This window comes from Opisthorchis viverrini, assembly GCF_000715545.1.
Source record: "Opisthorchis viverrini unplaced genomic scaffold opera_v5_100, whole genome shotgun sequence".
In the NCBI taxonomy this organism is placed as follows: domain Eukaryota; kingdom Metazoa; phylum Platyhelminthes; class Trematoda; order Opisthorchiida; family Opisthorchiidae; genus Opisthorchis; species Opisthorchis viverrini.
In genome coordinates, this window is record NW_008751756.1 from 673376 (window position 1) to 688379 (window position 15004).

A 15004-nucleotide genomic window follows, 5' to 3' on the forward strand; every position below is an offset into this window, starting at 1 on the left:
GACTGAATCCTACGCGCGACACGCTTTACCTTTGTACGTTTTATTCCTGGTTAAAAGCTTGAGTATTACTATGTACGAAGCTAGTAAACTCATTGTGAAGATTTTCAAGGACACATTCTCGAAAGCATCCTCCTCAGATCTTATGAAACTCAGATTCATGAAACTTTGAGTTTGTTCGCACTGATATTGTCGCAAATGTTCGACCTTGGTAGCTTAATTGTGTCCCTAAAAGGGACAAACCAACCGGGATATAGTCCTTTTATTATTCATAGTCAAACAGTCATGTGATAAGTGCAATGTACATAATAAATCACGTAAGCCATTGTATTACCGGAAATTCCACTTGAACGTAATAGGTTCTCGCAGAAAGTTCTCTGTGGCAGCCAGAATTCGAGCAGCCGGCCGACCATTCCGTAGCCAGCGGCACACAAAGCTCCAGATAACACTTCAACAATCGGGATCTCCGAAGACCGTCTGCGAAACTCTTGTGGAAAATGTACATCTGGTGAATCAGCTGGACTTTCTGAGTCGTCTTGTGAGGAAGATACTTCTTCACCCGTGTTGTCATCATACAATGGGCTGTGATCATTAGCAGATATTGGGCTGTCCAATATATCTCCTAAGCTGTCTTTTCTGAGCACCTGAACAAGCAAAATGAAGAATGTCAAAATTCAGTTTGATTACCTCATAGAGTGCACACAAACGAAGAAAATTTCGGTAAAAATAAAGAGGTTGTTGTTGAAATACATAGTTGATGGGTGGCTTAACAAAACAACCGAAAGCAATTTGTTTACGACGTAAACAGGCAGCAGGAGACGGGAACTCCGGGATGGCTAACATAAGGGGTGGGACTGTTTGACGCAAGTTAACCATACAGACGGCAATCATTGCTGAATTCATCACAGCATCGCACACTACTGTTCGACTGTTCACATAGACGAACCAGTCAGACTTGCTACTTTGGCACAATCAAACACGGAGACTTCGCCAAGCCGCGTGCATCCTCTTCCTCTTTTTCAGTGACTACAACCTGGCCACATTCATTTGCCTCTACTGGTTAAATTCAGAAAAAGTCTGGCGCTGCTAATGTGAAAAACAGCCAGAATGTCGCTGGTGTCGGATCAAAGTTGCTCCAACAAGGCACACTGTAAGTCATCCATAACCAAATCATAACAGAATAGTTGTAGCGATGGAGCCAAGACGCTTCGAAATATATTCATTTCCCTTTCGTCTGGTCAGATGTTGGACATCTCTTGGTTCACCTCACTTTAAAGTCGATATAGAAAGTGAAACTGTTTTTGGAACATGGGTGGAATGGGAGTAGGATGTTATGCAACCTTCATGAAAGTACTTAAATGATTATAATTGCAGGAAAAAAACACTAGAAGATAGCGAACTAATCGTCACAATCTTACAAGGTTGTGTAATCGAGGTAGTTTATCATGAATCCCATCGTCTTCGTTGTCCGTCTCAGTTGGACTGTTCACTTCAAAGTCTCGTAGGATGTTATCCTCGTCCACTTCATTGGGATACTGCATGTTCGTGTCGAAAGCCCCAGCAGCCAACCGTGACCCAGAAGCTGTCCGCTCGAAACTTCCGCTGCATCGCATCACCGGACTAGCGCAGGACACTCGGGGTGGGGTTGATTGAAATCGAAACATACTGGACATTTCGGAAGCTGTACTTTGGATTGCAAAACCGTCTGAATCGTATGATGCCTGACTGATCGAGCTGCAAGTCGAATGCCCCATTGAGGAAGCAACTCTGGTATTTTGTTGCACGCTGTCTGGTGTCATGGGAACGGACGAGAGAGAATCGGAATTGCGTGCACGCGAAACAATGGAGATTTCTCTCAGCTCGTTTCGATCGTGCTGAGTGTTCAGGGTTGACTGACTTGGGAATTTCAAGTCGGAAATAGAAGGGGTTATGATGTGCAGGTGGAAATTATATAATGGTTAAACCACGAACAAGTTTTTTTCGAAAAAAATATTAAATCGAAGCTACAGTATGCCACAAAGATATAAACGGAGTTTCAGACATGGTCACCGAGTAGCCTCTCTTCACTATTCATAAATGAAGGCCGATTCTAAGTACTGTACAAAGTATTATAAATCGTTTCTCTTGGTAATCTCTCTACTGTTCTGTTCCTTTGAAAGAAAACTTTCAGCGAATCTTTCTAATGCTTAATATGGACGTTTTGACAGTGGCATGGAGTGTTCTAGGTCCAAGTCTGCATTCGGCTAGCTGGCTACCTGCAATCTCTTGCAAGTGCCGGGTTTCTGCCAGCTGCTTTCAACCGGTTCAAAACAGTAGAGCATTCACAGAGAGAGTTTGCGTCGGGCAATAGCATCTGCGAATCCCTCGCCTTCTCTGAAACCGCACTCTTCAAATAACTGACCGACAAGCTCGAAAACGCATTTGAGTCCGCTTTAATGATAGATAGAAATAGACGAAGGGCCGATGGATTGGCCCGAAGTCTCATGAGTCTAAGATTGGCTGTACTGATTGATATGTACGATATTCTCCTATTTACCACTAGCCGGTGAATACCGGCAAGCCTTTGTCTGGAAATCCAGGCGGTGGTACGATTTGGCTCGAGGCATGAGAAATCCTTTGACCAATGAATTGTTTTCCCGGGAAATCCTTTTACTCTTCACATCAACAAGTCACGTAGGCAACCTAGGGTAAGATGTTAACCATGGGAGTTAAGGAATTACAGGAGCTTTAGCATTTCGTACCCTTCGATTTGAAGGCGGAGTCAGGGCTCTCTCACGATTTCGATTCCAAAAGCTATCCAGTAGTAATGGTATGGCTGGACGTGCAAAAAGGCTTTCAGATTCGTGCGCGTTTGTACCTTGTTGTTTAGCCCGTCACCATCAACCTCTACGTTTTTGACTTGCTTACGGGCAGACATAAACAAGTAGCGTCTGCACTATTCGCTGACGAAACACACAAACCTGCGCTACTGGTACACCATCAACCTCTACGTTTTTGACTTGCTTACGGGCAGACATAAACAAGTAGCGTCTGCACTATTCGCTGACGAAACACACAAACCTGCAGCTACTGGTAACGTATGTGGGATAGATCTACGTAAATACTAAGTTTTATCCCAATAGCTGGTCGCGTGCTTCACACTTTTCAAGCCAGACAGCATGGGTCTTAAAAAGTACGGTCCGGATCTGCTCTGTATACGTCTGAGTCAATCTCTCCGTGCTTTTTTCTTGGCACCCAGCTGTAACCAATGTGGAGTAACCTGAAATGTAGTCAGTCACATGGATTAACATGAAATCCATTTTTACTGAGCAGTGACACAAAAGGAGCTCGTAGGGTGCGGCTAGCTTCGTTGGGGAGCGCTAGTGCTACAAATAGTCATAATCGAATTTCCGTTTCACTCCCTTTCAACCCTCGCTTTGTGATTGGTGGTCGCTCATATGGGATGATGCGAAGCAAGCCGCCTCAGTCAATCCGCGAAACTAGCAGTCCTTTCTATGTAACCCAGTTCATGCACAGGTCCTAGAAGTCTCACAGATACATTTGTTACGGTCGTTTGTGCTTCTTGCAGCATTGGTTTGCTGTCTTATTGCCATACGGTCCTGAATAGAAAGAGGAAGTACTCAAGAGATTGGGTTGGAAACACCGGTAAAAGTACATTTCAGTCTCGTTTTAAATGTGCCCAGGGGCTACCAGTCTAATTAGCAACCGCTGGCCCATTTAGATCGAACTGTATTTACAAATTGTTACCTCACAGGTGAAGTTCAAGGGTAGCAGTCCAAGACGGCTGTCCAGTGGTTCGTTGTTGGACGCCCATGTTGGACACTCGAAAATTCACATGACCATTTCCGTTCATGTCTGTAGCAATGAAAAGTCTTCGTAAAACTGTCGATCTGTTCTGGACACCAATGTCATACAAACTGAGGAATCACAGCTAGTTAGTCTAAACACTGGGTGACGAGTGTGGTGTCAACTCCTGGAAATTTTCAAATCAACACCTTAGGGCGACCGTGTGCAAGACTCAGCGGTATTGTCCTGTGATCGGTGAACTCTGACAATTGTGTACGTAAGCGTACCGACCCATCATGTACATCCATTAACCACTAACTGACCGTATTGTCTTGCTAGGCCAACTGTCAGATTTTCCCCCACTCGGTAGGTTGGTCTACAGATATTTTACAAACCCTTGGACTGTGCTCCTGTGAGATTCATTTGAATCTGCCATGAAAGCCGAAGTGATGTGCAGATGAGTGTATTTGTCGAACTCTGTCCAATTTGGGTTCAAGTAGAACTTGGGGACTGCACTTATCTGATGAACCCCAAGAAGGAAGAAACCGGTCGTGGGCTGCCGAAGAATTTTCAGCAAACTTGTGAGTAGCATCCTTTATGAAAACATAGTGCGATATCTGGAATATCATACCAGCTGAAATATGAGGCGGCCTCAGTGCAGTTGAAGAATATCACAAACGAGAGATTCAACTGGGTTCCGGGTAATTATCCCGTCAAAACCAAATTGGCTTTCAGATAAGTGCATAAGCCAAACTGAGTCGGTATTGATTAGCCTATGTGGTCCTACTGAAAGCTGGCGATTTCAGGATGGCATTGCGAGGTGAAATTCTGAAAGCAGTACTGGAGTCGGCACTGTTTCAAGTGGAGAGGGTGTGTCTGACGACTGATTAGAAAGGTTTTCGGGTCACAGCTTGCAGTCTTGCAGGCGGGTAGATCGATGAGAAGCCTGACCCAAATTACGCGGCAAATGTTTGGTGACGAGTTCGCATAAGCTAACATCTTTTCTACTCATGTATATTTCACCGCAACTCCATGTGAACTGGTACACAACGTGTGAAACACGGTTCATATCATGATTCATATCAGATATTGACTTGTCTTGTGGATGAGAGCAGGCTTATGTGAGAGACTTGACAGGTACAAACAACCACAGCATGTAATTTGTGCCGTATGCCTGCGATTAGTTGGTCCGATAAAAACCTTTTATTTTTACTGAATTGTCAAGCTCCCTCTTAGGCCTGTGAACATCGATCCAGTTCTCTGAATGGACGTTAGAAACCAGTGTCCTGTTGAGAATTTTTTTTCTTTCTAGAAGGGATGTTCTATTTGTCTGGTCACAACGGTGTATCGAAGGCTCATTACACAGATGCCCGTGGAATTACTACAACCATAGCCAAACACACATGAGCATTGGTTTCTAAGTGAACATCAGAAAGTGTACGATTATTTGAAGTCAGTGAATTCATAATTCACTCTGTTTAGAGCACGGATGTGCTGACAGGAAGGTCCGTTGTTCGAACCCGATCTCTCGACTTCTGCCCAGGCTTGGGCAACTTGACAGTATCCCAGCTCTCGTGCTTCCTTCAGGTGGCAGGTAGACACTGAAAGGGTGTCGCAGCGGAACTATTTTCTTTGATGGAGACGCTCACATCAGGAATTCAGTTCTCAGTATGCTATCTCACTTTACGTATTGCTTAAAGCAACGGAAGACGCTTCCTTGCTTTATGCAGTATCTGTGACAAAGACCGTCGAAGTACGACAGGTCCTAAAAATCATGCAATGCCCTAAACCTGGTCAAAAACCGTCTCAGCCTTCAGATGCCCACGGTTCTACTTGGTTGGGATATCTTCTCTGGCGGTCAACTAAATCCGGAGCAGTTACCAATTGTTTGTTCAAGGAGCTAGTAAAACCATATACATCTTTTACACCTATTCATACGTAGTAAGTCAGATGCGCCCAAAGACATCCCGGGAGAGTTCATGGAACATCGTCGATCCGTTGAAGATGTGCAGTGGATTTTATTCGAACCGTAGTCGCCAAGATGCATTCATTCAAACACAACTCACTCACACAAAACTTTCTTTCAACAGACGGTTTTAGAAAACTGATGATCACCACTAGCATGGTTATATCCGCACACCTCACACCGCCAGATGTAACAATCGAGTCGTTATTGGGGGATATTGGCAGCCTCAGTTGATTCGCTCGCCAAAATTGGAGAAAAAGCCACAAACTGATAGCTATCGCCGTATGCATAACTCGGATCTATATGAGAAGGTCTGTAAATCGATAGGCGGATAGACCGAATCACAACAAACACTTCCTTTACTGAGGAAATCAGTAAGTATTTTACTTTTCATGATTCTTCTGGTCCTGATATTTGAAACCGGTTCCTATTTTCACGTCTTTCTGGCTAGTTTTCTACAGAATAGGACGGTTGCACCTCTGGGGTATTTTTCAAAACTCGGTATATCATCCGCACACTTCGTCTTTGGGTGACTAATAGCAACGATTGTTTCAAATTACGGTGTCGATCGCGTTTGACTTCTTGAAACAAACAGTGTTTAAGTTCTCCAAGAGGAATGACCATCATGCGGAAAAGTTAAGGCAGGGCTTTTTTTGAACTCACCGCATAACCCCAGTTCCATACAAGATACCCAAACCTGCAGTCCACGACAGGACTCATAAAAGCCGAGCTTGCTCGATTAAAAACATTGATCAGCTAACGAGGACTAATCATTCAACTTGGGCAGACTCAGTAGCAGCGATTTCAAGAGCACGTGATCTATTTAATTATGTGGTGACCCTTCGACAGAATAAACTTATACAGACAAGTAGTTAGTTTAAGATAACTTATTCTTAAAGTCATACAGTGGTACAGTGGCTGAAACAGGTCAGGCGGATGAACATCCAGGGATTCAATGACAGGCAGCTACTGACATCTAAAACATACCGAAAATTTTTCACTTGCTAAAGGTTTCCATTTGGCATCAACTGAACGACAGCAAAAGCTGCTGATGATAATGTGAGCAGATATGGTAACATTCAACAGGGAATTCATCCTGTCATTGAAGCCAGTCTCTGTTAAAAAGCCGAGAAGCGGTGTACATCTGTTTCACCCTTGTTGGGAACCATCAACATTGCGCATCTTACGAAACACAGAGAGTTTCGAACCCGCGATCTTCCGACCAGTGATTCAACACAACCGTTTCCAAACTGTCCGCAACATATGCATCACAATATCCACGTGAATGATAAACAGTTCCGGAGGAATGGTGACGCGCTCATTATTGTGAACGTTTGACTGATGAATCGATCAATGGGTCCCAGTTTTACTAAAGAGTGGCGTACTTGGTCAACTACCATTCGGCACAGTCCACAAATGAATGTAGTTGATCATAGATGTGTATAACTGCCTCATATAATAGTAGGCGAAAAATGATTTCGTGTTGCAAAGACACTGATGTGCTCAGAAGCGTGTTTCTCATTAACTTCACATGATTCAGTCAGGGTTGCTGGGCAAAAATATGGGGAGCGCTTCCCTGTCACATTCTGTCTGTATTCCCAGTAACCATCCTTTGCCCTTTCGCTGCATTTGGCTGCCCCGTCTAGTACTTTCACAATATGACACATGGTAGATTTGGTTTCCAACAGCAATTCACAGACTACCTCGGCCGAACTCGACCACCTCGTAAATCCTTAGTCATTTATCAGCTATGAAGTCCGCGGCACAGCTCTCGTCTCAATGTCACGCAGACGGATTTTCCGGGGCTGTTAGATATACACTTCCGATCACGGCGTTTTTCTGCGGACATTTCGTCCAACACACAATTCCTGTGCGTTGAAGCACATAGGGTCATATGAGTTTTCTTCTGGCACGACAATCAGCCTACTGTTGCATACCACTTATTGAACCAGGGATAGGACACTTTGTCCGCTGGTCCGTAAATATGAATCAGCGATTCATATGCGACAAAACGGTTCACACCACCACTCGATTTGCGGATTTTCCGGGGCTGTTAGATATACACTTCCGATCACGGCGTTTTTCTGCGGACATTTCGTCCAACACACAATTCCTGTGCGTTGAAGCACATAGGGTCATATGAGTTTTCTTCTGGCACGACAATCAGCCTACTGTTGCATACCACTTATTGAACCAGGGATAGGACACTTTGTCCGCTGGTCCGTAAATATGAATCAGCGATTCATATGCGACAAAACGGTTCACACCACCACTCGATTTGTTCTGAGTAGCTACTGTTATTTCGGAAGGCTCTGATTCACACTCTAGTACATATCATTCGTAAAACGTACCACAATCGTTATGGAAATCGCTGGTACGCCTGAGGAAAACTCAGGCAATATGGGTATTTCAAATCAAAACAGACTGTGAAGGGAGCAGTTTATATTTCATGGTTGAGGAAACGTTGACGGATTCGCGGCAGGTATTCTCTCCCTTGCCTGGCTAGACTGTTTTCAATTCAAGATAACACCAGGACGTATTTTCTGGTCTACCAATTCCCCAATCATCTACAATTACCTGAGTATTGTCCAGTAACTTTCAAGCGTCCACTGGGTTATCGACTTGGAGGTCCAAACAGGGGCGTCAATTGATCGACCCGACCGGAACAATTACTGAATCATCGTTCGGGCTTTCAGGCAAATCCAGCAACCACCAAAAACTGCACAGTTTCTTCGGATTCCTTATATTCGAAACCAGTTATGAAATCAATAAGCTTGTGTACATTCAAAAGATGACTGCGTGATATGCTGTTGATGAGCATTTTTTCGAAGGGAATATTAATCGATCGAAAGGCGACTTGAAGACTACAAGTGATCATAAGCAAAACCGATCACATCTGCTGACTCTTTCGGCTCCTAATATTAGCCACTATGCTTCCGAAATGATACGGAGATGACAACAAAGTTGAAATTTGAATTCCTGCTTAGATGTGCACATATGGCCCTAAAAGCGTCCAACATTCAAAAATACCAATTTCCTTCAGCCTCCAGAATAGTCGTACTGGACAAAATAAAGTGACCGACTCATGGTACAGTTGAGCTAATGAGAAAAATTGTCTAGTTATGATTGATGGAAGTGATATTTTTCGTTGCATGTCTTATGTTTATGAGCAAACCAGTTATATTCCTCCAGTTCTTCTCGTTTTCTTCAGAAAAGCATTTCTTCGGGTCCCTATTCATCAGAGATTTTGCGTTTCAAATCGTCATTTGATCGATCACTACCCCTTTCTGGATTGCCTCTGAGTATCGTCTCACCGTTTTGAAACTGCCTAGTAGTAATACAACGAAATGGAGCACCTGAAAGGAAAGGGTGATCTCACATCTGCCAGAGTCAAGAGCATAGTGGATGGAGCGTTCCTTTGAAATGTAGTACACTTCTCAACCAAATATAAGCACCGTTTTGCTAAAATGTAGTTCAGGTTGGAGAAATACAATCTGTTGGAAATTGCACAGATGTGATTTCCAGCTTTAGGAACAACAGCGCGGCTGTATAAGGCACAGCCATAGCAACCCTAGTTATTTTTTTGCGCCTGACCTCTGCTGTACCCACTCATCATTCAATCTTTCAATCACTCGAACGGTGTGACTGTCTCACCGATGACTGCCACTGGCCTGACTCACCATCCACCATCCAGGTGAGTAAAGAGTCGAAAAGGAATGTCTCATATCTACTTCCTTCTGACCATTATGACACGTTCCATGTCACCAAGCTATTCCCCACTTTTCACTGATTATATCCAATTTAAACCGTTTGCAGATATTGTGTACTGTTTGAATATGCACCTTTAGTTATTTGTACGGTTTCAATCACTTTCGATCTCGAGGATGTGCGTGTCAGTAAGCCTGATTATATCCAATTTAAACCGTTTGCAGACATTGTGTACTGTTTGAATATACATCTTTAGTTATTTGTACGGTTTCAATTACTTTCTATCTTGAGGATGTGCGTGTCAGTAAGCACATAGACTCCGAAAAAAGTGTGGAATCGACAAACTTTTATACCACGTGAAATAGAAATGTTCAGCAATCAAAAATGCGGCTCCCATAAACTTCAAAATGCCATTGGTTGACTGACGATAATGGGCTGGAATATATAGAGCCACTCCGTGGGGCTGTCTACTTGAGATGCATTCCAATGATTAGTTCATAAATCACCAGACTAAACTTTTGTTTTTGTGAATTGCTCTTACGTAAATTTGTTTTTCGCTTGTGTTAGTGATGACAACGTGTGCAAACACAAGTTTGAAGTTGGCAGCCGCTTCAAAGGCGCTCTCATACTAAGATTAGAACCCGGAGCTTCTGCGATGTCAGCCACTGGGCTATTTGAACTGACAATCTGTTGTTTAAGCATTTTTGTTTCTGAACATCCACATATTCCGTTAATGGATAACAGAAGTTTACAACTTTACATACTCACTGTATTGCAAGACGTCATAACCGGTGTAACAACGACACCATAACCATTCCAAAATCTTTACGAAACGGAATGAAAGCTAGTCCTTCATAATGTGGGAGACAAAGATCAATTCATTATGTGTTCGAAGCAGGTGTCTTTCTATCTGGTGGGGGAAATCACATGGTACTTTTATTCATTCAAAAACCCAAATAACCGTTTACTAATGTCAGTTTGCTAATTTTCCAGGGTAATTAATCTGAAGCTGATGTCCGTCACATTTCTAGTGCATATGGACACATGGCTTATCAAAATGTACTTAAGGTCAAGGATGACGGTACAGTTCCTGACTTGAGACTTCACAAGATTCAGTTCACACTAAGGGACGCCGAGCATCAGTCCACAAGAACCTGTGCAGTTCTCCGTTTCCCCAAAGTTCAAAATGGCTAAAAAGTTTTATTTCATACAGAATGTATCTCGCGGGTTCGCTGACAATGTGCACCACTATTCTGTATTTGATGCATTCAATTTTTTAGACTTGTGGCATTCACAGCATAGGAAATGAGAACAAGTTTTGTTACTTACATTTGTCCTTACATTCAGACCTTGGAATAAAACTATCACGAATAGACAGGAGAGTGGCGCAACGGAACAATGAATACTACTCTTCATGACATTATTTATTCCTCGGCTAACTTATGTATCTAATCTCCAATTGAGTGAGACCTTCTAGAATTCCGTAGCACATCTATGAATGGTAGTAGGCGGCTGCTCTGAAACTATGATTGGATGAAAGTCAAACAGACTTAATCGCATCTCAGAAAAAGCGATGCAGAGTTATTTGAGGGTTCCAGACTGAAATAAGCCAAATTAATTGTCGAACTATTTCGGAAAGGTATGACATCATGGGTTGGTCCTATATTTGTCATGAAGTGTGTGATGGATCACATGTACTGTAAGACAAAGTTGAAATCGATTGACTTTTAGAACACCCATCCAATCACTTGTGATCATGTGCTTCGTGAAAAGCCAAATTAATTGTCGAACTATTTCGGAAAGGTATGACATCATGGGTTGGTCCTATATTTGTCATGAAGTGTGTGATGGATCACATGTACTGTAAGACAAAGTTGAAATCGATTGACTTTTAGAACACCCATCCAATCACTTGTGATCATGTGCTTCGTGAACCGACTCTAATCAAAGTGTTTTTTTTTCGTAGAAGTGAATTTCAGCTTTATTCACTGATGATGAATACTACAAATACCTGAGGCTTCTATTGCATAAACTAGTCAACTTAGATCTGTCTTCAGACAGTGGTTAAGTTGGTAGAGCGAAAACGGCAAATCACGTGAGTTTGAATTTCTACAGTTTATCAATAAACTGTGCTTCAGAGGATAGCCTTGGTCGATCCCTCAACAAATGTGTCATGGTAAGCTAGTTTCATCCAAAGATGTGTCTTTATTTGACCAAGCTGTATTGATGTACGAAAGCGCCATAGACTCATGACGCAGTACCTGGCTTGAGGTTGAAATAAATATAAACACAAGATAAAAACTTACCAAGCTATCACAAATTGTCATCATTACTTACAGGCCAGAAAACTGCGAGTAGCTGACGACAGTTGTGAACCACCACACTTCTCAGTAACGCAAACCCGCGCATCACCGAATTATTTTTAGAAGGGACTTGGAGACATTTTCATAAAGGAAACTACTCTCAAGGTTGCTGAAAACTCTTCGACAGCTCACGACCAGTTTCGCCCTTCTTGGGGCTCATCAGGTAGGCGCAGTCCCCGAGTTTTCGTCAATCTTATGTTCTACTTGAACCCAAATTGGACTGTTTTCGAGAAATACACTCATGTGCAAATCAATTTGGTTTTCACGAGAGACTCAACTGAATCTCTCGTTTATGCTATTCTACAACTGAATGTGCAGCACACAGGCTGCTTCAAGTTTCAGTTGGCACGATATTCGAGATATCGCAGTATATTTTCATAGAGAAAACTACTCACAAGTTTGGAGCTATAGATAGCCTTGGGAGATAAACACAACATATGCACGGACGAGTTCATTAGGCATCGTAACTACTGATCCGACCACATTAATTCCCCTACAATCACTCATCGAAAACACCTGAAAGTGACTAGTTAAGTGATTCCGAACAGGTGAAAAATACCCTTAGATGGGCTTCAAAGGTTTTAAAGGATGCCGATTTTAGAGGTTATCAGAGTCACTTTCAGCTTGGAGCAAGCGACATCCTTTACCTCACATTCGCTACTGTTAATAAGCAGTCACTTGAATGTCTTCTCCACACTCCAAATTCGTTGGGCCTTATTTATTTGATAAAAAAGACATAAGTATCCGCAGTAAAGACCTTGCATGACACCACTCTGAGCATTCTCATCCGATTACATCACAATTACTTATAGAAGAGCACTATTTCAGTAGTGATGTAAGGTTATACAAAGATAAGCCACTAAAGTCAAGAAACATCGAATAGGAGAATAACGATGGGTTTTTTTCGATGGTAGGGTACGATACAATACGGATTTAGAACCACACAGTGAGAAAATACTCCTCACCAGTGCAAAAGCGTCGATAAGAAGTGAATCTTGTTGTCCGTTTCTTCTCGCACTGGTACTTTTTGCTGACCAGGTCCAAAAGTCTCGCATCAGTCACCAAGCTCCCCAAAACACTTTCAGAAAGGCTTTACAATCTCGGGCCAATCAAACAGCACAGGGAGAAAGCAAACGGATCACACTTCCGTACATCATGAATATTTTGGAAGTGACCGCACGCTTTCTACGACAGTTTGACACAACAGTGTCCCCCAAACCTGTAAACACTCTACAGAGGGCGCTATCAAACCCAAAAGGACGATTGGACGCAGTGTTGAGGATCAACGTCGTGTACAAGATTCAGTGTAGAGATCGTGACAAACGCTACATGGGACGAACGGGAAGGAAGCTCTCTACCAGAATACACGAACACAAACTTCCAACCAAAAGGAACGACCAATTTTTACTCGTTTTCCTGCAAGAAGATCAAGATGAACACCAATTCGACTGGAGTATCGTTCAAATATTGGCTTAAGCGAGAACAAAGAGGGAACCTAAATTCACGGAAGCATCGCACTCCACTGTAAAGGTCATCAACAAACACATCAAAATCGACCCAGTAAGCAAGTAAAAGAACCACGGAACTACAGAAGGCAGAGGCGGACAAAATAAAATGAACTTTGGGGGAGCAGTACACTAACCAAAGAGGGATAAACATCAACTGAACACACAGACCATCAAACTACAACCGAACTGGGCCATACAAGAAGAGGAAACCTCCATCAAAGGAAGAAGTACAATCGGCTCATCAGACATAAGAATATGAGACTACGATAGAAACCAATGACAGACGAATTAGAATGAAGAAAGGAAACTGCCAAAAATAAAAATCACCATCACAACCAACCAAAGTTAAGGAAGTAAGACCATAAAGCAATACAAACCGGGAGTGGACCTGAAACATCCCAAAGCAGCCATCCGACCAACCAATGGAATACGAAGCATACAGATCACAACGCAGCGCAATTCACAATTGGGCATTAATACTAGAAGAGAGGTATATAACAATTAGCTAATCACATGAGAGGATATTAGATACCCTTCAGAAACTACATAAAAACAACTAGGCACTGAGTTATCACTCACTCAGCTGCGCACTGAAATTGTCTCCTCGACTAGAGACAAAACGTTTGCAAGCTGATTGCCAAGTTCGGCGGACATATCAACCACCAGTAGACAAACGTGATTAACTAAAGATAGCAGCCAGTCCGAAAACATTCCGTTATAGTACTGAATGGTGTAATTTATTCAACTGAAACTGACCTTGTGTCCTTGTCACGTTTCATGGCGCTTCTTTTTGGTGCCTTTGACAGATCTGGTTCACTCAAAGCTGCGTGGGAGATTTTCACGTACCTCATCTTTCTTTCACTGTTTCTGGTTGCCAAACGTCGCTTGTACAGCTGCGCTTCTGTTAAAGACAAGAGTGAGATGTCAGCTCCCTCTGTTTCTCTCTCCTCTTTGTCGTAGCCACATTCCGGGGCACTGCATGAAGAAGTGTTAACTTTCACTTTGAGCTGTGTGTGATGTCCTCGTAATTGTTCGATTCGACCTTGATTACAGGTGTAAAGCGATGTCTTCTCCACACGATGGTATGCACTCTCAATCGTACGACTTCGAAACAGACGCCCAGATTGAGCAGATCCGTCGGAACAGTGAACTGTGAATGTCGACGGTTTGATCAACAGTGGTGCTGAATGTAAATTTTCTGGTGGATCCTCATTCGGTGAAACTGTTCCAGTATTCTCTCTCGTTATACCGGGTTGCTGTGATGAATCTGCTTCACGTCTCACTGGAATTAAATAACACCCGAAATCAAGCCCAAGCTTTCCTCGTCTATGATAATTTAGAAGGGTTTTGAGAAAACCTACTCAACATCTTAAAAGCAAAGGACGGTCATGCATTTCCGATTTCACCGCGAAACTGGCAAACACAACCTGAGATCAAATGATTTGTGCAGTTATAAGTTTGAGGCTAATATATATTGTCCACACATGAGGAATTACCAATTTCAATTGCGTTTCGGATGCTTGAGAACCTAAATTATAGCCTGCCCACCTTTCCTTAAACAAATCCTGCCATAACGGTGAGCTGGACATCCAAATCTCAACAAGTTCATCCAGTCTTTAATTGAGGTCCTCAGAGTACAGGGTGCGAGAAATCCAAGTAATGCAGTGAGTCTCCAT

General features: G+C 42.8%; 1 protein-coding gene across 1 annotated transcript in view; it reads right to left on the reverse strand.

The window, feature by feature from the left end:
* T265_05353 (hypothetical protein) overlaps positions 1 to 15004 on the reverse strand; it is a gene marked incomplete at both ends in the record, with an annotated part of 45054 nt that overhangs the window by 6376 nt on the left and 23674 nt on the right. The window contains 3 exons of the mRNA XM_009170344.1: positions 332 to 641; positions 1416 to 1893; positions 14085 to 14610. Of these exons, the coding sequence (XP_009168608.1) occupies positions 332 to 641; positions 1416 to 1893; positions 14085 to 14610 (1314 nt within the window). The remainder of the gene's footprint in view (positions 1 to 331; positions 642 to 1415; positions 1894 to 14084; positions 14611 to 15004) is intronic.